Source organism: Danaus plexippus, chromosome Z, assembly GCF_018135715.1.
Source record: "Danaus plexippus chromosome Z, MEX_DaPlex, whole genome shotgun sequence".
NCBI classification, from domain to species: domain Eukaryota; kingdom Metazoa; phylum Arthropoda; class Insecta; order Lepidoptera; family Nymphalidae; genus Danaus; species Danaus plexippus.
Window position 1 is genome coordinate 5117624 of NC_083559.1, and position 24485 is coordinate 5142108.

The 24485-nt window shown below is 31.3% G+C and overlaps 2 protein-coding genes and 1 long non-coding RNA gene across 4 annotated transcripts; 2 read left to right on the top strand and 1 right to left on the bottom strand.

The window, feature by feature from the left end:
- The first annotated feature begins 727 nt into the window (after window positions 1–727).
- Window positions 728–19689, top strand: LOC116777130 (neuralized-like protein 4). 2 transcript variants are annotated; one of them, XM_061526026.1, is made up of 32 exons: window positions 734–876; window positions 956–1184; window positions 1826–1927; window positions 2092–2205; window positions 2288–2449; window positions 3100–3229; window positions 3663–3729; window positions 4100–4232; window positions 4903–5058; window positions 5744–5884; window positions 5994–6081; window positions 6171–6273; window positions 6344–6520; window positions 6595–6685; window positions 6772–6889; window positions 6960–7068; window positions 7137–7330; window positions 7777–7950; window positions 8323–8447; window positions 8597–8709; window positions 8780–8912; window positions 9464–9605; window positions 10015–10193; window positions 10320–10410; window positions 10480–10653; window positions 10729–10811; window positions 12889–13038; window positions 15029–15214; window positions 15454–16372; window positions 16447–16615; window positions 17098–17157; window positions 17432–19689. In XM_061526026.1, exons 2-32 carry the CDS (start codon window positions 1032–1034, stop codon window positions 17529–17531), a joined length of 4836 nt encoding a protein of 1611 aa, XP_061382010.1. In that variant the 5' UTR covers window positions 734–876; window positions 956–1031; the 3' UTR covers window positions 17532–19689. The 2 variants fall into 2 exon arrangements, with proteins under 2 accessions (XP_032526399.2, XP_061382010.1); XM_032670508.2 differs by having other exon boundaries at window positions 728–1184.
- On the bottom strand, window positions 10281–13013 carry LOC133319903 (uncharacterized). Its single transcript, XR_009753363.1, has 2 exons — window positions 12880–13013; window positions 10281–10496 (listed from the first exon to the last, which is right to left on the bottom strand). It is a non-coding gene; the product is annotated as an uncharacterized LOC133319903 (long non-coding RNA).
- Window positions 19690–21223: 1534 nt separating the features above from the next.
- LOC133319984 (uncharacterized) lies at window positions 21224–22782 on the top strand. The gene is made up of 2 exons (XM_061526447.1): window positions 21224–22367; window positions 22745–22782. The coding sequence occupies exons 1-2, from the start codon at window positions 21224–21226 to the stop codon at window positions 22780–22782; spliced, it is 1182 nt and encodes a 393-aa protein (XP_061382431.1).
- The last annotated feature ends 1703 nt before the right edge of the window (window positions 22783–24485 follow it).

Here is a 24485-nt window from a genome sequence, read left to right on the forward strand (position 1 = left end):
ATTCTTATTTTTATCCACTCTCTAATAGAAGCATAAAACGTAAGAACCGGACCGTCTCCCTTTCATAATTTCAATATTCACTTTTTTTATAATTCTCGAAGCTTAATAACCAAAACACACTCAATTTTGTTATTGTAAAAAAATGTAAAGATAAAAACAAACAAGCCTAAGCATAACGAACATAAATAATGTACTGATATTAACTTTATTAGATTACCGAAGTGCCTCTTGAGATCAGTTTACTCACTGTAATAAAAACTGGGAGGGAATATTTCCTAAACTTAGATTTTCCAGTTTTCCTTTACGTTGTGATCTACGTATGTAGATTGTTATTTCCACATATAAAAACTAACAATTTTTATTTTAATTTATATTTTTATATGTATTAAAGTTGAAAAGTATATTTATGAAATATTTTAATTAGTTTAATTTTTTACTAATGAACAAAAAGAAAATGCCTAAAATTTATTTTTTATGGTCCTGAATATATTACATTTAATATTCGTATCTTAATATTTGATTAATAGTATAATGTATTTTAATTTGAAAATTCTAGTAATGAACAAATCAATTTAAATATATTTTATCAAACATATTTGTTTTGAATAGAAAAACCCTTTTTTCAAAGTACTTTAGCCTATGTCTAATACATTAGGAATCCAGTACATTGAATAAAAAAATTATTAACTATCAAGTGGCAACACATAAGGGCGGAAAAAGGAACCATTTTTAAGTCAATAACTTGGTAAAACTCAGGCTTCAGAGCTGGGATCATTTTGTCTTTTTGTGTTGCAATGAAAATTCTTTTTTCAAAATGGGCAGATGTAATGCAATGTCTTGTATGTCATTCAATAAACGTCGTGAATACTGTTTGACGTAATTAGTAAATAATCATTAATGAGATATGGGTGCTGATAATTGCATTAATTTATAACATGTGTGTTGTTCCTTTAAGTGACTTTTCGTATATGATATTAATATTAATGGGTCGAATATTTTGTATAAAGAAGTGTACATGACATGGCTTCAAAATGAGGTTTCACAGACGATGTGGTGACAGAGTCACTTTACTCCATGACAATACAACTGCTGTAAGGAATTTTTTAGAATTTAATCATGGTCTCATTCTAAGTGCAGAACCCATTTTAGATGATGTTTTGTTTGAAGTTTGCATCGATAGAAAGGTGAGCAATATAATTATTTAAAATATATATTTTACATACATTAATTAGTACAACATTTTTAAGAAAAAATAGTTACTTAAATAACAACTATTTGTTCATCACTTTTATATACATCATTGTGTTTGTTGATCCTTTTTATGAATTAGATTCTGTAAATCCTTTCTTTTGAATGATTTTCCTTTTAATGGGTTACATAGCTTGAATAAAAATCTAACACACAATTTATTTTGTCAAAGTTTACAACTGTATGATCTAAATTTACCTAACATTCAAAAATTTAATTTATATATAATTAATTTATATTCAGATAAATATGAAATAGTAACTACTGAATTGAGAGATGAGAAATAAGAGTTTGTTATTTAGACACAGTGATTTAGATAAGATTTATTGTTTCATAAATATAGTTTCCATTAAAGAAACATGCCTCAAAATCCTTTTAGGTTTTGTATTTAGCTATGCAGCTTATTTAATTTATCTTAAAACAAGTTAAATTTACTTAATATGTTCTTATACAGTGTCATCATTAAATATGTGATTTTTGTCTAATCATATATATTTTGTACCAATCTTAAAGTATATTTATACAAAAATATTTTGATCGCTTGAAAGTGTTTATTTTCATAGACAATAATTTTAAGGTTAATGTTTGGAATGGAAGTCTCGAAATTGGAGTTACCACCTTGGACCCTGAGTTTATGGAACTACCTGCTACTGCTACTAAACTTCGTAATACTGCATGGGTAAATTCATACATTTTAATGATTGTCTCTTATTAAAATTATATATATTTTTTGGACTATATTTGATATTAATCATAAATGTTTTTTTACATCCTTTTATGATGCAGTAATAAAATGTGTGAAATGCAATAATTCTGTATCATACCATGCTTCTTTCTTACTAGATTATGTCCGGAAGCTCAATCGTCAAAGATGGAATAACTTTGGTAAATTCATATGGTCCTGAACTAGACACACTTAGAGAAGGAGATACTCTTGGTGTTATGAGATCTTGTAAGGTATAAACATTTTAATAACTCCCCTACATCCCATACCAAGAAGGTTTGCTGTCAATTTTTATAATAATTTATTGTTCCTCAGGGGGAGCTGTTTTTTTATATAAATGGTAGATGCCTAGGTGTGGCTGCTTGTGATCTACCCCCAAGATTGTTTGCTGTCATTGATTTGTACGGACAGTGTGTGCAAGTATCAATAATTCACACAACTGGTATGAGAACAATAATGGAGAGTAGTATGGATCAGGTAGGAAAATTTCAATACTTTTATTATATATACTAACCAGAGCTATAAATCTATAGCTAAAGAAAACTTTAATTTAGTATAAAAATAAGTATTTGTTTTTGAAATATGTTTCATATGTTTATTACAATGAAAATCAATAATGTTACAGTGCTTTTATATATTTTGATACCTATTATTATTTAAGTACATAAAAATAAAAAATTTAAAGTTTTAAATAATAAAACATGGAATGAATGCAATATTTTCTGGATTACACCAATATGTAAAAACTTTACACTATTAATAGTTGTCCCGCTGTAACCTTGACATGTTTCATTACCAATGAGCTGACAATGTACACTCAAGGTTATTGTGATTAGGTCCCTGTTAGTTCATCTCGCATCATAAACACCGACTTCCTTTATGGAACAGAAAATGCAAGAAATTTATTACGACACAATTTATTTGTTCATATCAGACATGAGATAAAATATTTGCTTAATAAAGTTCATTTATGTCTATGGTATATTTTAAATGACCATAATGAATTATTCATAAAATTTTATGTAAATACAATTGGGACCAACTTAGAAAGTGAATGCCTCTTTTGTGAAGTAAGTATGAAGAATAGAAGAATATATAAGAATATTACTGATTCTGAAATTTTACAGATTGAGGAAGATCCAAACAATGATGATACATTAACACCTACCGAAGAAGCCAGTGCTGTACCGGAATCATCGACATCCAAGGAGCAACAGGAAGTCTATATTTCTATGCCCGATTCGTCATCCATCTTAGGTATATAATATTTGTATACATAAGTAAGTCAGCTATAACTGAGCTTATATGTATTATTCTATTGATAGTGATGGAGATGTTTTTATTAAGCCAAGGTCATATCTATCAACCACAAACACATTGATTTAGAATTGTCCACCTTGAAATACTACGCTATATGTTACACAGTTGGTATTTTATGATTGTTGTATAAAAAATACCAGCATATATAAATGTTAAGTATACATAAATGTTTTTGTTAATTTATATAGTAACCATATTGAAAGAGACACACATTAATTCAGTTCATTTTAATAGTCTTAACATTTTTTTAACTGATATAAAAGATTTCATCTCATATAACATAACCAAATGTCCATCTATTTATTAATTTACGTATTTATATATTTTACTATTAAATAATTAATATTATATTGCTAACTCTTTTTTACAGCTTCTCATGATCGTCTACGTTTCCATCCTAGATGTGGAATTTTAGTCAAACTTTCTTCTAATAACAAGTGAGTTTCTATATTCTTTTATATACACATATATATATTTAAAATATTAACAAACTAATAAAAGCTCCTAACATCACATGTGAACATTCAAAACATTGTTCTGGTTGGTACTTTTTTTGAATATTTCAGTGTTTATTTTCAAAATGTTATATATATAATCATGAAATATGACTTTGCCGGGTAGGAAACAAGGGCTTTATTTGAAGTTCTTGTTTCTTAGATGGAACATTCACATTAATGAGCATCTCTTGTTTTCGGTAGAAATTATTTTTAAAATGTTTCCAACGTATTTGTTTATATTTGTTTATAAGGTTATGTTTAATTATAATGTTATGTATTTGTTTATATTGTTATGTTTAATGTTATATAGGACTGCGGAGAGAGCTCGACCATTAGACGATTACAACAACGGCGTCGTTATGACGCACCGGCCGCTATACGACAACGAGCTTTTTGAGATTCGTATAGACAGACTGGTGGACAAGTGGAGTGGCAGTATAGAGGTAGTTTTGTTAATATAAGATCGGATACAATTACATGTATATAATAGATTTTTTTAAAATTATTATTATTATTATACTACATAAGTATAGTAGGTTTAGAATATAAGAAAGTATAATTATATTACATATAATAATAATTAAATAGTTTTATAACAAAATTTAATTCGTTAATACATATCAAACAAGAAGAGATTAAGTGGATCGCGATTTAGTATCTGTTGAATACATACAAGTCACAGCTAATATGCATTGAGGATTTATGTCATTGAAATGATTTTATTGTAGAACCGAGATTATCATTGGGGCTAAATCAATTAAGTGCTATATAAATTCGTTTTCAGTTCCGTTAATTATTTTAAAAATATTTATTTAATTAATATCATTGATCGAAATACGTGTTGAACATAAAACACAGTTTCATGTCTTAATATATAAAAAAATATATAGTAGGTATAAATTAGTTCGAAATTTTTATATTCAATATCAATTTATTATATCTTTTGATGAAAGACTTCATCTTTTATCCGCTAACATGTTTAAATATTGAATCGATTTCTAAATTTATGGAATGTTTTGTAAACAATGAAAGCAATTATGAATCTTAATGAAATAACGGTTATTTTATAGAGCCGTTGTTGTTGATATTTATTTTAATTGCGATTGTTTGAAGGTCGGCGTGACAACCCACAACCCGGCAACCATTCGCTTCCCGTCAACTATGACAAACATCGACACCGGCACTATTATGATGTCGGGTTGCAAGGTGTTGCTCAATGGACATGGGACATGTATGGAATATGGGAACTTCAATCTTGATGAACTTCGGGTATGTTCAGTGTAATCTCGAGCATGTGTGTATGTTTGTATACTCTTAATACAAAACTGTGTCTTGCCAAATTATTATCATTTACAAAATGAACTACTATTATAAGGCTACAGTTACACATGCTCATATAAAACACGAAAGCATGCTTAATTGAGCACGTGCTGTTTACTAGCATGTGTGTCCAAGTGTTGCTTAAAATAAGCATGCTTACTTGGAGCATGCTTTAAAATTGACAGGCGTTCGATTTTTAAGCATGCTACTTGCGGCGCGGATGTAAGGGGGCGTGGTTTAAGAATGTCTAAACACGTTTGCTTATTATTTATTAAGCATACTAGTTCCGATTAGTCATTTGCAACAAAAACCCGTACAAAACATCAAACAAAATGTCTCGCTGGGGCGACGAAAAGACGCTCAAATTTGTTAATTTTTACCGTGACTACCGTGGCTCCCAGACATCCTTGTATTGAGCATGCTTATTTAAAGCAGATGCTTGAATACAGATGTAACTGTAGCCTTATTTTTCGTTTTAATGAAATGAAAATCTATTTGTGTATTACTTTAGATTTATGTGTACAATATATGTATGTCATTTTAAATGTTTATAAATAATATAATAGAGTGCATACTGTGTATAAAGTTTTGTATAACCGTCCGCTCGTGTCAGATGTGATATGATTCGTAACAGGAAGGTGACACAGTGGGTATGCTGAGGAAGTCCACAGGCAAGCTGCACTACTTCATTAATGGTATAGATCAAGGTGTAGCGACCGATAAAGTGGAGCAGCAAGTATGGGGCGTCGTCGACTTGTATGGCATGACAGTCAAGGTATGGAATATATAATATTATTTTGGTAACATTACTATATTAACGATAACTATTAGAGGTCTAGGTTAAGTATCGGTTATATTTGATGAGTTTTATTTAATGTGTCCAGGTATCTATAGTGGATCCTTGTGAGGATATCGATAGTAATATCAACAACATGCCCACTGTATCGACTGTACCCGATCTTCCTGCTCCTAGTAAGTGAAATAAAACAGTATAATAAAATAAAAAGTATTTTAATTCAATGTGTTAGTGTAAATTACTAATTATGAAATTATTTTTTCAGGTAGATTCACACCGAGGATAGATGAAGATAGCCTTTTATTTCATACGCTGCGTGATTCGTATGTTATTATTATTAACGATGGTAAGACTGCTCATAGGCCTAAGTAAGTATCATTTTGTACATAATATTATTAAGACGAGAGAGCGGTTATAATTTTCTTTATATAATTTCAGTGCTTTCGAATACTTCAACAACGGCGTAGTGATGACGAACAGATCTCTACGTACCAACGAGTTGTTCCAAGTGCGACTCGATCTGGTGGTGCCCAAATGGGCTGGAAGCATTGAGATAGGAGTCACGCAGCACACTTCTAATGATATTAAAATTCCATTTAAAATGAGCAATGCCAAGTTAGTTTTTTGTCATTTTATTTTTTAAACGCACGAATAGAAACGAAAGAAAAGCCGATTTGTTTGTGTTACAGATCAGGCACTTGGGTCATGTCCGGTGAAGACGTTATACAGGACGCGATGATTATTATACCAAAATACGTCAGAAATCTGAATAGATTAGTGGTATGTTTGTAATTGTTTTGAAACATTGCTACAATTGAAAATTGCATACATTATAAAACAATGTTTGTTTGTATTGTGTGTACCAGGAAGGGGACACTGTAGGAGTGATGCGAAAAGATATGGGCATTCTACATTTTTTTGTGAATGGAGTCGATCAAGGGCCTGCTGCTTTTAATATACCAGAACACGTTTTTGGGATCATTGGTATGAGTTTAACTACATAAGACGTATCTGATATTAACGGATGTTATAAAAAGGAATTCTCGTTCAATAGATTTGTACGGTCGTGTGGCTCAGGCTACAATAGTGGATTGCTATTCACCACCGACCACCTACTCGCCCGACTCTCCTATTTCAACGGAGTCCAATGCAACGATTTATCCGTGAGTGTTTTATTCGTAGTATATAATTTAGTTTTCTTATATGTGAATCGATGTGTGTATGTCCTCAGCGAGATGTGTTTCCATCGCGTGCACGGTCGCAACGCTCGTCTGAGTCGCAGCCGGCTGACAGCGTCAAGGGCGGCGGTATACTCGGAGTTCAACGACGCGGTGCTGTTCAGTTCGCGGCCGCTGAGAGAGTGCGACATGTTCGAACTCAGGATTGACTCGATGGTGGACTGTTGGATCGGCAGTTTGGAGATAGGCGAGAATTACCTCATCATCATAATAACACATAAAGATAGCTAAGATTTTCGCGTGTATTCATTTAAATGTAACTAAGATTCAAGGAGACACTTTCATGTCGTCTGCCCATGACCAATGTTGCTGTAAAGAACTGATACGTCGGGATTATGTAGTTACAAAACAATGAAAAAACCTTAGTTTCATTTAAATTATACTCATAATAGGTTTTCGTATAAATGTACAATAGAAAAACTAAATGTTTAGCTGCTTCTTATTATAAAATGCTTAAAAAAGTTCTGTACGAAGTAAAAAATTGTTTTCTAACGCCTCGGACAGGCGACCTTGTGTAATTAAAATTTTCTTGTCCCTCTCGCGTCAACAAAACAAATATTTTGAACGAGTGGTAAATTCACTTATTTTATTTGTTTGCTGAAAATTTATTATTTTTTCAAAATTGTATTCTAGGCGTAACAGCAATCCGGCCGGACGATCTAGAAGCGAATGGTTTAGCTGGTACGGCGACAGATCTTAACTGGGATACGTACATACTGAGCGGTGCTGCTATGATGAAGGATGGGGAGTGTGTTCGTAGCGGGTACCCTCTAGATTTGGATACATTGACTGTAGGCAGTAGAGTTGGTAAGTACTACTCCTGATAATGAAACGTATGTTAGATATTACCTAAAGGATTAATGCCCTGACCACCAGTTTCCGTCGTTAAACTAAATGCAGAGTATTCACAGATTTCCATTCTTAAAGCTACTTTGAAACTATTATGTCCGAAGATTTAAGAATAAAACACTGGAAAAGCGTGAGGATACAGAGCTCCTGGCTTATACGCTCATAGGCATATCTCGTTTTATAAGACCTCCCCTCTACTCCTGACGCAAGGATTTACAATAATTCTAATTTATATAAAACTTCAGGAACAGACATTTATCATCTAAGAAAATAATAAAATTATTCATAAAAATCTTGGTTTGATATATCTAATAATTCATATTGTTCAAGGTATGATGTGGCATGCGGACCGCAGTCTGCACTACTACTTGGACGGTATGGACATGGGCAAGGCTTGGTACGTGCCACATCTCAATATATACGCCGTGGTAGATCTTTATGGCCAATGTACTCAGGTGATTATATCCTCATATATAACTAAATATTACATATTATAAACAGTTAACTTTCATTCTCTATTAAACAATATTGAACAAACGTAGATAATATATTCCTACTTTATAAATACTTTTAAAAATTATTAATATGTGATTTTTGTTGACAGGTGACTATTCTACAAAATGAAGAAAGAGCGTTCAATTATAACGGCTGCACAAATTCTGACAATTCGATCTTGAGCAACTCAAGAGCAGTGACGTCACCGCCTCCACCTTATTGGCAAGTTACCTTTATTATTAAGCACATTATTATTTTTTACGCAAATTATGTTATAAAATATATTTTGCAGGAGCTTCTCTGAATACTACGGCGACAATATCTGCATGTTGAATGATTACTCCATCGCGTGGCGTCACTTGCCTGATCCCATGGCGGCGATAGTGTTCAGCTCCACACATCTTGCTATTAGCGAGATGTTTGAGGTTTTTGTCATAAATAATAATCAAATGTTATCATACAAGAATATTCCTCCCATTTATTATAAGGTGTTTGATCTCACAATAACACAGATATAAAGAACGGAAAGTTGAATTTACTTTTTCCCACTTTTTCATATAAACGTAACTAAATAATACACCAACAATATATTGAAAGATTTTTTAAATATTATTAACGAACAGTTAAATTCTTGAATTAATACCATGGCTTGGTTATGACGTCATTAAATTTGTAGATATATATAAATATATATAATCTGTAATTGTATATAAATATATAATAGTTCAATTTAAATCGATGTTTCATAAACAATGAAATTAGTTCAATTTTGAATTTTTTTTCATTATAATATTACTGAAAAAATCGATATATACATATATTCTGCATTCTAAAGTTTTTATTAAGTTAAGTAAGCCATTTAATATGTAATTGAAATCATCCACATTGGTAGCATTGTTTTTTAGTTAGCTATTTATTTCATTGTTCCAATATCTTTAAAAATAATTCTGATTTTGCTATTTGAAATAATTTATAGATAAAAATCGTGGAGTGCAAGTACGGTTTCGCTGGCAGCTTCCGTATGGGTGTAACTGATATCAACATATTGAACGCACACGTCAACAGCAGTCTGCCGCCATCTGTCGCATGTCTACCACACTACACGGCCTATATCGATGGTAAATATTCATATGTATATTCATATTAAAAAAAATATTAAGCAATGTTTTAAAATAAATATCACAACAACGTGTTATGTTTTAAGAGGTTTTTTTCTAGAAATTTCATAAGTTTGTTTCACCATATTAAAATATAGCATCGTTTATGTATATTCGTTTAAATGACCGTTTTATTCAATACCAACTGTTCGTTTGAAATTCACTTAAAATAACTAATATAAAACTTTTACGTTCATTTGTCTTTGTTTTAATGAAAATATATATATATATTTCAAGCTCATATAGGAATTTGATAAACAGACAAATCTGAGAATGATTTATAATTAATTAATAATAATTATTAATCCTAGCTGATGAAGAACTTTATTTTCCTACATCTATTTACATATGTATATTTATCATAAATCAGGTAGGTATATAAGATATTCGAGGCCGGGGAGCCGTCAGCAGGATCTCAAGGTGATGGTGCCGTCATTCGAGTGGCTAAGACCGGGGGATCGTATTGGACTCAAGAAGACCACTGACAATAGAGTTCTCATTTACTATAACTGTGAACTGTTAGAGGTCGCCTTCGAGAAAGTCCCCGATGTAAGTGGATGACGTCATGATCATATAATAATTTTCACATGTATGGAATAAGTGTAATCAAAAAATTAAAATAAATAAACAGATGGCTTAGTACAATATCATAACTGTATTATAAATTATTTACAGAAAGTATATGTGGTGATGGAAATCTACGGATCGGTGTACAAGATACAAGCAGTGACGAGAGGGAATCCCGTAGCTGTTCTACCTCAGACGAGTGAGTATTCATAATAAACGATCACAAAATTAATTTTTCACATCCATGTATACATGTAAATTGTTGCAGTCCCCAACGATGTATGCCTGAAACCGGGAGCAGAGAAGTTAGAGCAGACGTCGAACTCAGAATCAGAGACAAGTAGTGCGGTGACCGTCGGACCGGTTGAGAGAAGACGACGAGCCGCACTTCCATACACCTTCCACTATGTACACGGACGTAATATAAAACTATGTAGTTCAGGTACTACAATGAAATACTCATTTTATAATCATGAATTAATTGATAGTATGATGTAAGAAATGTCTTCGTTTTTAGATACAGTCGCTATGCGTGTATCGGGCTATCAGGACGCGGTCGCTATCGTCAGTCAGCCGCTGAGACGTGGTCACAGATTCAGGGTGAGACAATAATTTTTATATCTAACTAATATTAGCTCTATAGAAATATATGGATGTAATACGTATTAAATTGATATTGATTAAGTATGAATATGCTTGCGGCGAATTTTAATGTACCCTACGACTTTATAACTCAGAGAGATTGGACATTATGTATAATTATATATGTAAACCTATACATGTCGTTTGCGATTGAAAAGTGCGATATACTTTTCCTGTTCAAAATTTAATCACAATCGGTTTGAGTACTTTAGACATGAAAATGTTTCTTTCGCGTTTACAATATTAGTGTGAGAGAATGCTTGCGCCAGTTTCTTGTTAGATTATGTTATACATATAAAAGCACTGCAATATTTTCTTATATAACACGTTTCCGGCTAATGATTTCTAATTTTTAACGTTATGTGCGAGTTATTTTCTTTTGTGATGAAATGAGATTATCCTAAAATAATCCTCAAAGGTGTCGAAAATTTTAAAGCGCGTTGTGATAATAGAGCTAACGGATCCTTTGGAAACGAACATCCCCAAAGACCATGCCAACCATCAAGGTCAGTAAGTATTACGAGCTCACTAACGATTGAAAAAAAAAAACCATTTAATTTGTACTTTATAGCGCTATCATATGAAACACAAAAATATTAAAAATATAATCCCACCAAAACTGTGCAGAAGTTTAGATGAGAAATCAGAACTAATATAGAAAGATATTGAAAATTATATTTTTGTTTATAATTTATATTTCTGTTATAGGTATATAAATATTTTTATATAGATTATGCAACTTATACTTTAATGATATGCCTTGCAATTGTTATATAAATGTGGTAGTCGTTATTTATGTGAGCATTTTGCACTCGGGCAATTTATTAACGTAAATAAAAGAAATAATAATATTTATAGAAATTTACAAATATTTAGGAAAAAAAATCCAATAGTGAAGGTTTGTGTGATTTTCATAAAATCAACCCTCATCGTTAAATAACTTTGGGGGTACTAAAATAGGTTTATAAGATAAAAAAAAAAACAAATTATATCACGGACGAATATTTTTTTGTTACCAATAATATGCCATAAAAAATATTAGGGACTTGGTGACAAAAATATGTCACAGAATGCTAATATTATAGAACAATTACTCAAATTATCAACAACATTAAATATGGTTTCATACAAACGAAAAATAATTTTTGAACATCTCACACTTACTACCTACCTTAACTTTCCATACAAGTACAGAAATAAAATAACATTTACTCTTCTATTTAAATAAGAAAAGTCATTGATATACTAAAATGGAATTTAAATGTAACGCTGCTCTTATACCGAGATAACATATTTTAAGATTCTTCCTCTATACAATCTCATTGATAAAAAACATAATTTTAAATATAATGCGAATATATTTTCTTAATATTCGGTTGTTTTAATTTTGTTAATAATAATAATAAGAGAACGTTTAAATTTTCCAAAGCTTTTTTTTAAATGTTAAACTTCTCTTAAATGCAACGCGAATGTAATTTTTAAACCTTGGAATTATATCAAAATATGTAGTTAAAACAATACATCCATTATATATGTGTGTTTAATAATAAATACTGGTATAAGTTTTATGATGACTGATCTATTTTAATATATAGCTTTGCGTGTTGGTTAAATTAAAACTAGCAATTGGCTAATCATATTAAATATAAAAACCTCTTTATTACACAATTTTAAAATAAAGCACTATAAAAAAACACTGTACAAAAAGAGGTCTTATCATTAAAAAGCGATATCTGTCAGAAAACCCTAACATAAAAAAGTTAGAAATAGATATAATACATATTATGATTAAATAAAAAATTTGAAAATTAAGTTAAAGAAAAGTTGTAAGTAGTCTTCTAAAAGTATTTTTTTAAACATCTCATGCGAATGCTGTAAAAAGATTTTCTAAGTTTAGTAACAATACTTATTTTCGTCAGCGAAATGTTACTACTCTTGGCTCGTTAAACATTTAAGCAAATGATTTGTATTGAGCACTATATCTTATATGTAACGAAGGTCAGTATTAATATTCGCGATACGTTACGTTGAACAGTTCCGCGTGGACAAGATCGACTCCAGCTGGGACGGCAGTCTGGCCATCGGTGGCGTAGCGTGTCTCCCCGACGGCGTGCCCGAGAGCGCCATGAGACTCGACCCGCCCGTCTGGCTGCTGTCCAGCGATTTACACTACGATGGAAATAATGTCAGTACCATAACTAAATATAAGCAATTATTGGCAGACCACATAACTAAATCAATAATTATAAGAATTTACCTACCTAGACAAACAAATCAACTTGATTCATGTATAATATTCTAATATGTCCTATAATATACTATATCGAGATACTTTCCATCAGCTTCTCAATCATTCCAAAAACCTAGTTGTGGAATCAATCAATCTAGTTCTTTGGGCTCAAGCGAAATACTGCTTTATAACTCTAAATCATTAGCGATTTTAAACCAAATTTGTTTATAATCTGAGAAAGTTTTATTCGGTTTTGAATTTAACAATACAATAAATAAGGCATATATTCGATATAATTCATACTCTGGACCCTAATAGAACTTTTAATGTTAGGTTCTGTTATTTTATTTAGTCATACATTAAAGATTCGTAAGTTTTTAGTAAATACCATACATATCAATGTTGAGTGTAACAAATATATAGTTTATTTCAATAGAATTTAACAATCTTGTAAACGAAGGTGATCAGCTGTTATTGAGAAAGACTTGTCTATGCCTCTAGTAACGTGAATACTTTTAAGATACTTTAATCTTAATTATTACATCAAAATATTTATATAAAAAATTACTAAAATTTATTCATATTTTGTTAAGTATGTATTAGTGAGTTTTTTAATGAGTTTAGAAATGCAGCACTGCTAAAATTTTATCTCAATGCGTTCTAAATGATCCTCCCAGATCAGAGTAATTTCGTGAGAAGGGAGGGATAAAGGCACCGAAAAAACTTGCTCCATCTGAAGGGAGGCAGTTAGAACTGCCAAGCATTTGTTGGTGGCTGTAGGGTACTCCTAAGTAACAGTCAATACTCGCGTCGTCACGATAGGATTTTAAAAATCATACGTGAAAAGATTAATTTCTCTGTAGCCAGAGCGCAAAGAAAAAAAATAACCACAAACGAACAATTAATAAATTTTGTGAGCGAAGGCACTAGGGTTTTAAAATGAAGCGTCAACCCTTACTCTATCCTTAAAGCTGCACAGGATTGGACTTTACTGAACACATATGAAAAACAATATAAAATACCAGACGATATCTGTGATACCAGAAACCAGACATATTTCTGTATTCGAAAATTTTAAAGCGCGTTGTGTTAATAGAGCTGACGGTTCCTTGGGAAACAAAAATTCCCAAAGACCATGCCATCCATCAAGGTCAGTAAGTATTACGAGCTCACTAACGATTGAAAAAAAAAACCATTTAATTTGTACTTTATAGCGCTATCTATGTTTAGTTCCGCCTGCTAAATACCAGGACAAAATGCAATTTTACTGCTCAGTTTTAGCTGAGTTTCATCTCGGGTTTTTGAATACACTGTAGTGTCTGTATTTTTTTAACATTTGTGAGTTGGTTAATGTTATAATAATAATGATTATAAATATCTTTATATATAAAAGTCGTGTTAGTTACACTATTTATAACTCAAAAACAGCTTTATGGATTATGCTGAAGATTAGGGGAGAGATAGCTTAGAACCAAGAAAAAACATAGGATACTTTTCATACGATCGAAAATAAATTATAAATTGATAAAATCCAAAATAATCTTATTTACTGCCTTTAAAGAGGAATAGAGTTCGCCCGGTCAGCTTTACATTTCTATTTTGGAAACTAACGCAGATGAAGTCGCTGGCAAAAGCTAGTTCATTATATATTTATCATGTACAACATTCACTTTTCAAAGAGAAATAGACTTTGTTGAGTAATGATAGTGTCAATTTGATAAATGCAAGAAAATTTCGTGATCAAAATAATTTTATAAAACAAACATATATACACAGTTGTTTAATGATGAAAAGATTGTTAAAAACAGTGATGGGTGCATAAACATGTAATTATTATCAGGACTGATATTAAATTGTACATAAGAACGCAAGTTACAAGATTGTCAAATTCTATTGAAATTAACTATACCTTGATTGCACTGAATTTGATTTCTGTTACTTACAGCTTATAACCCATACAACGTCTGAACTAGAAGATATATGCGAACAGTCAGTGTTGACGCTCCACTTCCGGTTCAATAGCGAGCTTGTGGTGGACATCGACGGCGTGGTCTTAGGAGTGGTCGGCTCAGTGCCTAGGACGCATAGCCACGTCTACCCACTCATAGATTTATATGGAAAGGTTTGTCAGGTAAGTGAAAATCCTGAGATTGATTCATAGTTACATATCCAAGACTAAGATAACATTTCTTGATCTGCCTTATTGGAAAAACTAACAGAGAACTAAACTGATTGTATGTAGCTATCTTCCATAGAAATCTGATTTGGTTATTAAATTACGAACAGATTGATTTAATTTTATTTTAAGAAACCGATATAAGTAATAACAAGTAATATCCGTAGTGACAAGAGTCTATTTACTTTTTTTAGGTATCTGTACTTTTACACCCGTACACCGTGGTATCCGGGACTTCCCTTGATTTACCTGTGATAGCGGAAAATCGTAGAGAAGAAGAATCTTTGGCAGAATTGAATCTAGAAACTTCACAAGACGACAGCGTTCCTATTATTGAACGAGTGGATTTACAACGTCGTCGAAAAACTAAAGCATACAGCCAAGATAACCTTGTCGAAGTATTTGATCCCATTAACGTTGAGCCCGGGCCGTCTCACCCTAGACCGACTGTTCCCGACAATGAAATGAAAAATAAAGAAATTAAAAGTATTACTCCCGTTCGTACCATGCATCACAGTCTTATCCTCAATCATTCCAATGACAACAAGGATTTGTCATTTCGAACCGTACAGAGAAGTCATTCTAGTCACGATTTTTGTCGCATGTCTGATTCAATGGACGTTAGAGATGCTCTCCGGCTTACATTCATCACGGGCTGCCAGGACGACGATCATGAATTACATGATCAGTTCTGCGACACTAATATAAGACACAATGATCGCTACCCAGAAGCGAATGATGTTGATAATCTAGATAATGAAATTATGGATGCATTAACACTGGAAACGGGCAACTTGCCAGATTTAACCGAAGAGCAATCATCATCGATAGACGAATCCACTCGTCGCGATGATTTATATTCGGAGCCATTGTCTATTGAGAATTTAAACTATTTGAATCGTATATTATGTTTGGATCAGGACGGTTTCGAGGGTCAGAGTCTGGAGAGCGAATGGGAAGCTTTTGGTGAAGGTTGTGAGCATCTACATTTAGTGTTGAAGTACTGGAATTACCTTGTTCTACCTTATCCGGAATTGCGTCAAGCAGTCTCTTGGGGTCAAGTCCGATGTTATTGCAGCAACTGTCAGCCTGATGCCCAGCCCCCACTAGCTGGTAGGTGAATTCTATTATAGACAGACATACTTAATATTGGCTGCGGTACTATTTTGTTCATTGTCACTTGTCAGGGTGGGTTCGTATAGAGCGTATAGACGGGGTTGGTGCGGCCACACGAGGCTGGTGGCACGTGACGCGAAGTACACTCGGCGCGGCCCAGGCTCACCGCAATGACGTCAACCCGGCTAAGAGACCGCGAGCACTCGCTCCAGCACCGACCAGCGGATCACTTGGTGACATGTCTGTAGTGACAATTCTATAATAAATGTATCAATAACTTTAATACATATTACTTTCTAATTCAAAATATTCAAAGAATTACATTAAACTAGTTTTGGTCTGTGACTTCGTCTCTGTAGTCTCAGGAATTAGGTTCCGAAAAAAGTATATAGAGTGCTTAAAAAAATCGATATAGTACACAATGAGCAACGACATCTTTAAATAATCAGTGTTTCACTTCATACACATTACGATTGATCGGAACTTCCCGTGATCTTGGTATAATTTATTGTAGACCTCTCCTTGTTTTTATATCTAAGTTACTCTAAAGATTCATCAAAATCCATTTCAGTAGTTTTTATGTGAAAGAACGACAAACTTCTATAAATATATGCATGTATATCCATCCATCCTAACCAACTCACAAATTTCCTGTTGCTCTCCCATCACACTTTCGTTATTAATTTACTTTAATGCATAATCAAAATTATTTTAAACCGCAGATGGCTGGATGAAGAAGGGAAACCTCATCATACGATATTGGCTATAGAAATTGACATCGAGTAAGTGAAATATAAAATAATGTTACGAACATTAATATTAGTAATTAAATAATTTTGTTATATAAGAAAGTCCAGTCGTTTCTTCCAAATTTAGAAAGGATTCTTACTATACTTGCAGCAATATTGAGGTGGGGCTTAAGTTAGAATTTATTCTAAGATATGTAAACTCCTTTGTATATTTTTTTTTTGCTTACTTTTCTAAAAACTGCATATTTAAAAAAATAATTACAACCTCACGTTGGACGGTCGATCATTATGTATGATATTTTTGCAGAGGAAATGAAGCTGAGAAAGATCGACTTTTAGCTTTCTTAATCCACATGAAGTCACATGCAGTTTTCGTCGATGATAATCCTTCTAGTATAGATGAATAAATAAAACAAACCACAATATTTAAAAAGTAAAGACGAAATGTTACAAGCAGAAGGTCCTAAGTGCCTAAACTTCAGAGTACTACTTAAGTGGGATAATTTGAACTAAGTTTAGGTAGGGCCTCAATAAGTGATTTCAATTAAAAAAACACAAAGCTTTTAAATAAACCTGAAAACTAAACATAATATGTATGCTTAATATTATTTCAATTTAAAGCAAGGCTCTAAACAGCTTATTATATTTTAAAGTGTAATTTTGTTTTATAATTAATGTATTTAATAATTTTAAGTTAACTTATGCTCTTGCTATTCAAATACTCAAGGTGAATGCTTGTTTAAGGAGAAATTTAAACACAATATTTATTGTACAGCCTATGTAAGTGTTTTTAGTAGTATTTAATATTCATGAATTTAATGACATAGAAATTTATTATGGAAGTTGAGGTTGAGAAGTTTTATGAAATACTTATGTATACATCTTTGTTTTATAAAAATATGATATATTGGTAAATGTGTTACAATTGCCAATACCTTAAATTGCTTACAATAAAATGGCTTTTTACATAAAATGTATGTATCCTAAAATTCTAAGTTACACATTTTGGTGTGTTTTTTAAAATTAAAGTATATAAAATTTTGTAAGATTCTATTATAACAATGTTTTCTATTCTTTGACTTTTATATTCCAAAGAATAAATTTAATAATATAGAAGTAATTTAATTCAATTATATATTTGTTTTTAATTTATTTTATGTTAAATGAAAATGTATGATTTAATTCAACTGCTACGTTTTTATAATATGTACAAGATAGATTCTGCTGAGCCTTAGAGTGATATTCAATAACTTTTAAACTTGTATTATAATGTCACCTAACAGTATTTAGTGCGCGTGCTAGCACTCTTTAGATCTCATATTGGAATATAGTGATATTAGTTATATTTTGTTGATTTATGTTCCCAATTTTTGTTATATAAAACTTTAATACATCACATGTGCAACTTTAACATTTAAATCCATTACAATGTCAAAAATATTAAATTTATTAAAATATACTTCATACTTATTTTCAGACAGCTTGTCTCTGAATCATCATATTTGAACATTTTTTATGCAATATATCATAAATATATGTATAATATTATACTTTTTATAATTACAGTGTTCCTACTTTTAGTGGTACATTACATTTAATTGATTACATGATGTTTTGTTTAAAATATTGTGTAACAAAACCTATATTATATGTTTTATGTGTAATTTGTGTATATCTTATATGTATATCAATATTTGAGAAAACAATGTAGTAACTAAATTACAATATATATCTGAATAAGCAACATTATCAACCAGTGGAGGGTCAATGTTTTTAATACTATATTACATATTATATAGTCAAGATAATAAATAAGATAGTAAATTTGCTGTTTCTCTTAGTACTAATACAGTGAATGGAGTTGTGAATAACAATATAAATATTGGAAAACATGATTTGATCATTGGTCTGTAATTCTAGTCAGATTTTTAAATATTCGAATGAAATAAATTTGCCTCATAATAACTAGTTGAGATGTAGTTAATTTTTTGAGTAATCTTATAATAACCTTTATAAAATCTTTATAACTCTATGCTGAATCCGAATCTAGTTTTAATACATGCAAATTATTTTGTGATCTGCCTGTTAATATTTTTTTTTGCCATATTATGGTATCATAATTTTCATTCTAGATTTGTCGAGCTTGTTTAAATTTCAACGAATATATCTTCCAGATGAGAACAATATTAATATTTTCTATGTTTGTATTATAGTTTTAATGTTTTATATACTTCACTGCAGCTGATGTAGATTAAGAACCTTAAGTTCTCCTGTATTCAATTTGTATTTAGCTCAGTAACACAAAATACTGAGGATTTTTTGAATAATTTTAATTTTTTTTTTCTTTTTTAATTTTAGCAGCTGTTTTTAGTGCTAGATTTTTGATTGTATTTTACCATTCATAGATGTTACAGTTAGTAAATGTACTAATACTTGTATTGTATTACAAGGTATAAAAATTAATGTAAAACATTCAACCCTGTATTTATTTTACGTTTATCAATAACATACAAGGGCGAGATGTTTGAAGCACATGATATGTAATAAAAATAGTGTTGAAAATTATTTTTGAGTTTTCTTTTATCATTGATAAGTATATATATAATGATCTATGTAAAGAAATGAAAAAGACTTGATGTATGATTTAAATATAATCCTGAAATAATGAAAAATAATAGAGCAAGATCCCAGGGCAGCCAGGCCTTAATTATTTCTGATAGATAAAACATATGTAATAAGTCTAGTCATTAGTGTCTACAGTCAACATAAATATAACTGCAAACTTATATCAACGGCCAATTCCCAGGTATCTAGTGCTAAAGGTAAGTAAAAGTTTTACTTGCTTATTGTGTGAGATCTGATTTTTAGATACGTTGGAGTCACTTACTATTGGCAGAATATTTTGTCAGACATTTTAAATATCTCCAGCAAAAAATCCAAAAACTCTTATGCTTTTACATTTATTCTGGAATAGTTTGGACAGTTAGATGACAATGAATCATTTAATTATTATAGAAAGCTTTCATTGGACAAATTACAAAGAAATTTTAATGAAACAGTACCAAAAATTCGCTTAACTATCATGCATGCTGGATGGATGGATGGATATTTGGCCACTAAAGTGGGTCTAGTAACTACTTTTAAATAGGCCCTTAATATTCCATTTGAAAATCGAGTGTAAGACTGCAAATTAGATTGCGTTTTTTGTTGTCTGGCACTTAAAGTATCAGTCAAGGAAATAGAGGTTCTGCTAAAAATATGAAATTATGTACTTACTAGTTTTGACCAAAAAAAAAATTGTCGGCTTCAGATATTAAATAATATTTCGAATCAACTTTAGATTACTCTAAAAAAAAATGCAGCTTTGAAAGAAGAGCAACATATTTTTAAAATATTGTTAAAAATTATTGATTTTGTCATACCTATTACCAGCATCTTTAATGACAATTTTTGCAGTTACAGTTGCAGCATTCCATGGAATAGGTACTAATTGAATATATTAATTTTAAGCACTTTTTTCCTGTTTAATTTTTTACATTTAGAAATAGTTTTATTCATTATTATAATGATTAATGTTTATCTTTTAATCTATGTATTTTAGGAATCAGCGAAAAATCACCATACGTCTGTTTTATACGGCTAATGTATATTAAATATTTTTAAACAACCTAAATATATGTTGGCAGTAACTGAATCGTTTTCTTATAAGATGCTGTTTTAATAATTATCGCGATTAGCAATATTAGAATATTAATTAGAATATTAAACCTATATGCGAATATTTAGACAGAAGAAAAATATAGAATGGTTTGTTGTTGATGTAAATTTATTAAAAAAAATGCATTTGTATCAAATCTTTGAAACTAAATACAACAGAATGTAAAGTTAAATAAAATATACATTATCTTTTGAATTTTATTTTATCATTGAAAATGTGTAATGATTGAGGGTAACACTATACATGTAAATAAGAAAAAATTTTTTTTGGCGGGCTTTTCAAAGTACAAGCGGGAAAAATTTAAAATATTTACTTAAATAATAGTTGTTGTTTTTTAAAAGTAGTTGTAAATAATAAACAAAATTATAAATAGTGTTAAATATGTTTGAACCTCCGGGGGATACCCCCCCGGACGATCGTGGGGCCTGTAGACCTCCACCCCCTAAAAGACACTATTCCGGAGACGAGGTTTCGCGGAACAATACCAGCGAGGACAGTGATAAGTATTATAAACCATATTATAAACAAGGATACACACGTGTATTCCCTGAGAGTACCAGCAAAGGTGAGTACTCTGTTTTTGTAGAAAGTACTAAAGACACCAAACTTGGGAACCAAAATCCAATAACACTTGGCAGCTTATTCAAAAACGAAGTCAAGGGCGTGAAAAATATCAAACGAGTCAATGCAAATAAAGTGAGCGTATTGTTTGAACAAACAATAAATGCCAATGCGTTTCTTAAAAATTCCGACTTTCATACTAAAAACGATTTTAAAGTTTACATACCAGCTAGGGCCGTGGAAACAATAGGAGTGGTAAGATTTGTTCCCACAAGCATATCTAATGAAGAACTGTTTAAAAAACTCTCCTCTTCACATGAAATTATTGGTGTCAGGCGTTTTATGAAAAGGGTGAACGGTGAAAGAAAACCATTAGGTACAATCAGCATTACTTTTTTAACAGTTACATTACCTGAATGTGTATATCTAGACATATATAGGTTCACGGTCAGTGAATACAAAGCTCCTCTTATGCAATGTTACAAATGTTTTAAATATAATCATAGTGCAAAGATTTGCAAATCCACTCAAAAATGTTCTATTTGTTCCATGGAACATCATTATTCCGAATGCCCTGAAAATTCACTAATTAAGTGTATTAACTGTGGAGAACCACATGTTGCAGTATCTCGGGACTGTATATTTAAAAAGAAAAAAATTGCTGAAAGAGATGCAAGGCTCTCTAGAATGTCGTACTCACAAATTATTAATACGCCTAAACTTATGAATTCAACAGAATTTCCTAGTTTACCTTTAACAAAACATACAAAAGCACCAGCACCAACACCGAAACCAGAAATAACACAAAGTAGCACAAACAAAAATAACTCTAGACATGAAAAACCAAAAGTACAGGAAGTTAAAACAAAGTTGACCAATTTAGAACTAATTGATCAAATAATTGAAAGTGACTATGTCTTAAAGGGTTTAGTAGGGGCAGTGGTGTCCATTGGCAATGATAACCGTAAAATAACATCTTCTTTAATAAAAGATATATTAATTAAAAAACTTAAAAATGGATAAAAAATTTATTAGAATTTCACAATACAATGTACAGAGTATAACTAGTAAAAAACCCTTATTGATTAGTTATCTTCTAGAAAAGGATATAGATATATGTTTATTGAACGAAACTTGGCTGAAGGATGGAAATAGATTTAGGATTCCCAACTACAATATGATAAATCAGAATGGTGTTAATGGACGCGGAGGAGTTGCCATACTAATTAAAAATACATTTAAATACCAAATAGTACCCACAAATTTTTATAATTTCTTACAATCTGTGGCAATAGTTTTAAAAACAGACTTTGGTGAATTATCGATTCTCTGTGCATATAGCCCTCCTCGAGGAAGTAGATTTAAGTGTAGGAGACTGAAGCAAATAATCGATGATTTACCAACGCCAATGTTACTAGCAGGTGATTTGAATGCTCATCATGTAGCATTTGGATGTCGCTCCACTAACTCGAGAGGCAGTGATGTATACAATTTATTAGATGAATGTAACTTATGTATTCTTAATACAGGGGCTTACACTACTGTAGGGAATATATCCCATAACCAGTCAGCCATAGACATTGCTTGCGTCACTCCATCTATAGCCCCTTTCTGCCATTGGAGAGTACATGACGACCCAATGGGCAGCTACCACTATCCCACTATTTGTGACATTTACCTAAATGCAGAAAAATATGAAGTTAATAATCCCTCTGACCGTTATTTGTACAAAAAAGCAAACTGGACTTTGTTCAATTCTGAAACAGGAAAAGCTTTTAAAGAATTTTCCATTAACACTTCAGATCCGCTTTCGTGCTATGATAAATTTATTAGCATTTTAAATATCATTAAAGATAAATGTATACCAAAAGCCACTCGCATATCTCAATACATTAACAAAAAACCAGTTCCATGGTGGGACAATGAATGCGCAGATGCTGTAAAGAAAAGTAAAGATGCACTTAATTATTACAGACTGCTGTCTAGTACAGAAAACTTTATAAAATATAAAAGATTGGATGCTATTAAGAAAAAACTACTGAGGCAAAAGAAAAAGAATAGTTGGAAAAGTTTATGTGAGACATTTAATCGCAATACACCTGTTAGTGTTATTTGGAATTATATAAGGAGATTTAAACGCATACCTTTTCAGAAACATAGTAAAGATGACAGTTGGATAAATTCATTTTTCGACAAATATGCTCCTTTAACACCACCTGGAAGATATATAGCAGATACAAATTTAAAAAATTTTTTTAGTCATGTTGGAAATCCTAATGCTATCTTTTTATGCAACTCTTTTTCTATTCATGAATTTAGATTGGCTATCAAGTCTAGAAGGGATACAACCCCTGGACTTGATGACATACCATATAAGTTAATAAGCAAGATGCACACTGATGCTCAAAATATTTTATTGAAAATTTTTAACTTGCTATGGGAAACACAAAATATACCAATTACATGGAAAACTCAGTGTGTAGTTCCAATACTAAAACCTAACAAGACAGAAAACAGTTTTGATTCCTATAGACCTATATCTTTATCCTCTTGCATAGGCAAAATATTTGAGTTTATGCTTAAAACTAGGTTAGACTTCTATGTAGAAAGAAACAAGATTTTACCTCCTGAGCAGTTTGGGTTCCGTAGGGGCAAAAGTGCTTCTGAAAATTTTGTAACTCTTATAAGTGACATCCAAAATAGTTTCTATAATCACTCAGCAACAGTATGTGCCTTTCTCGATGTCCAAGGCGCATTCGATAATGTCAGCCCTGATGTCCTTGCGCAGATCCTCTGTGAGATTGGAGTCCCGGGTAAAGTCTGTGAATGGATATTTAAATTTATACATGAAAGAATTATGTACATAAAATATAATAACATTCTTCATGGACCTAGAAATGTATACAAAGGAACAATGCAAGGAGCTACTATCTCTCCTCTATTATATAATATCTACACCTGTCAAATTAAGAAATACTTAAAAGCAGTAAATGTTAACTTTCTTCAGTTTGCAGATGATCTAGTTATATAGTGTAAATAAAAATGTAAATATTGCTGTAAATAATTTAAACTCTGCTTTATA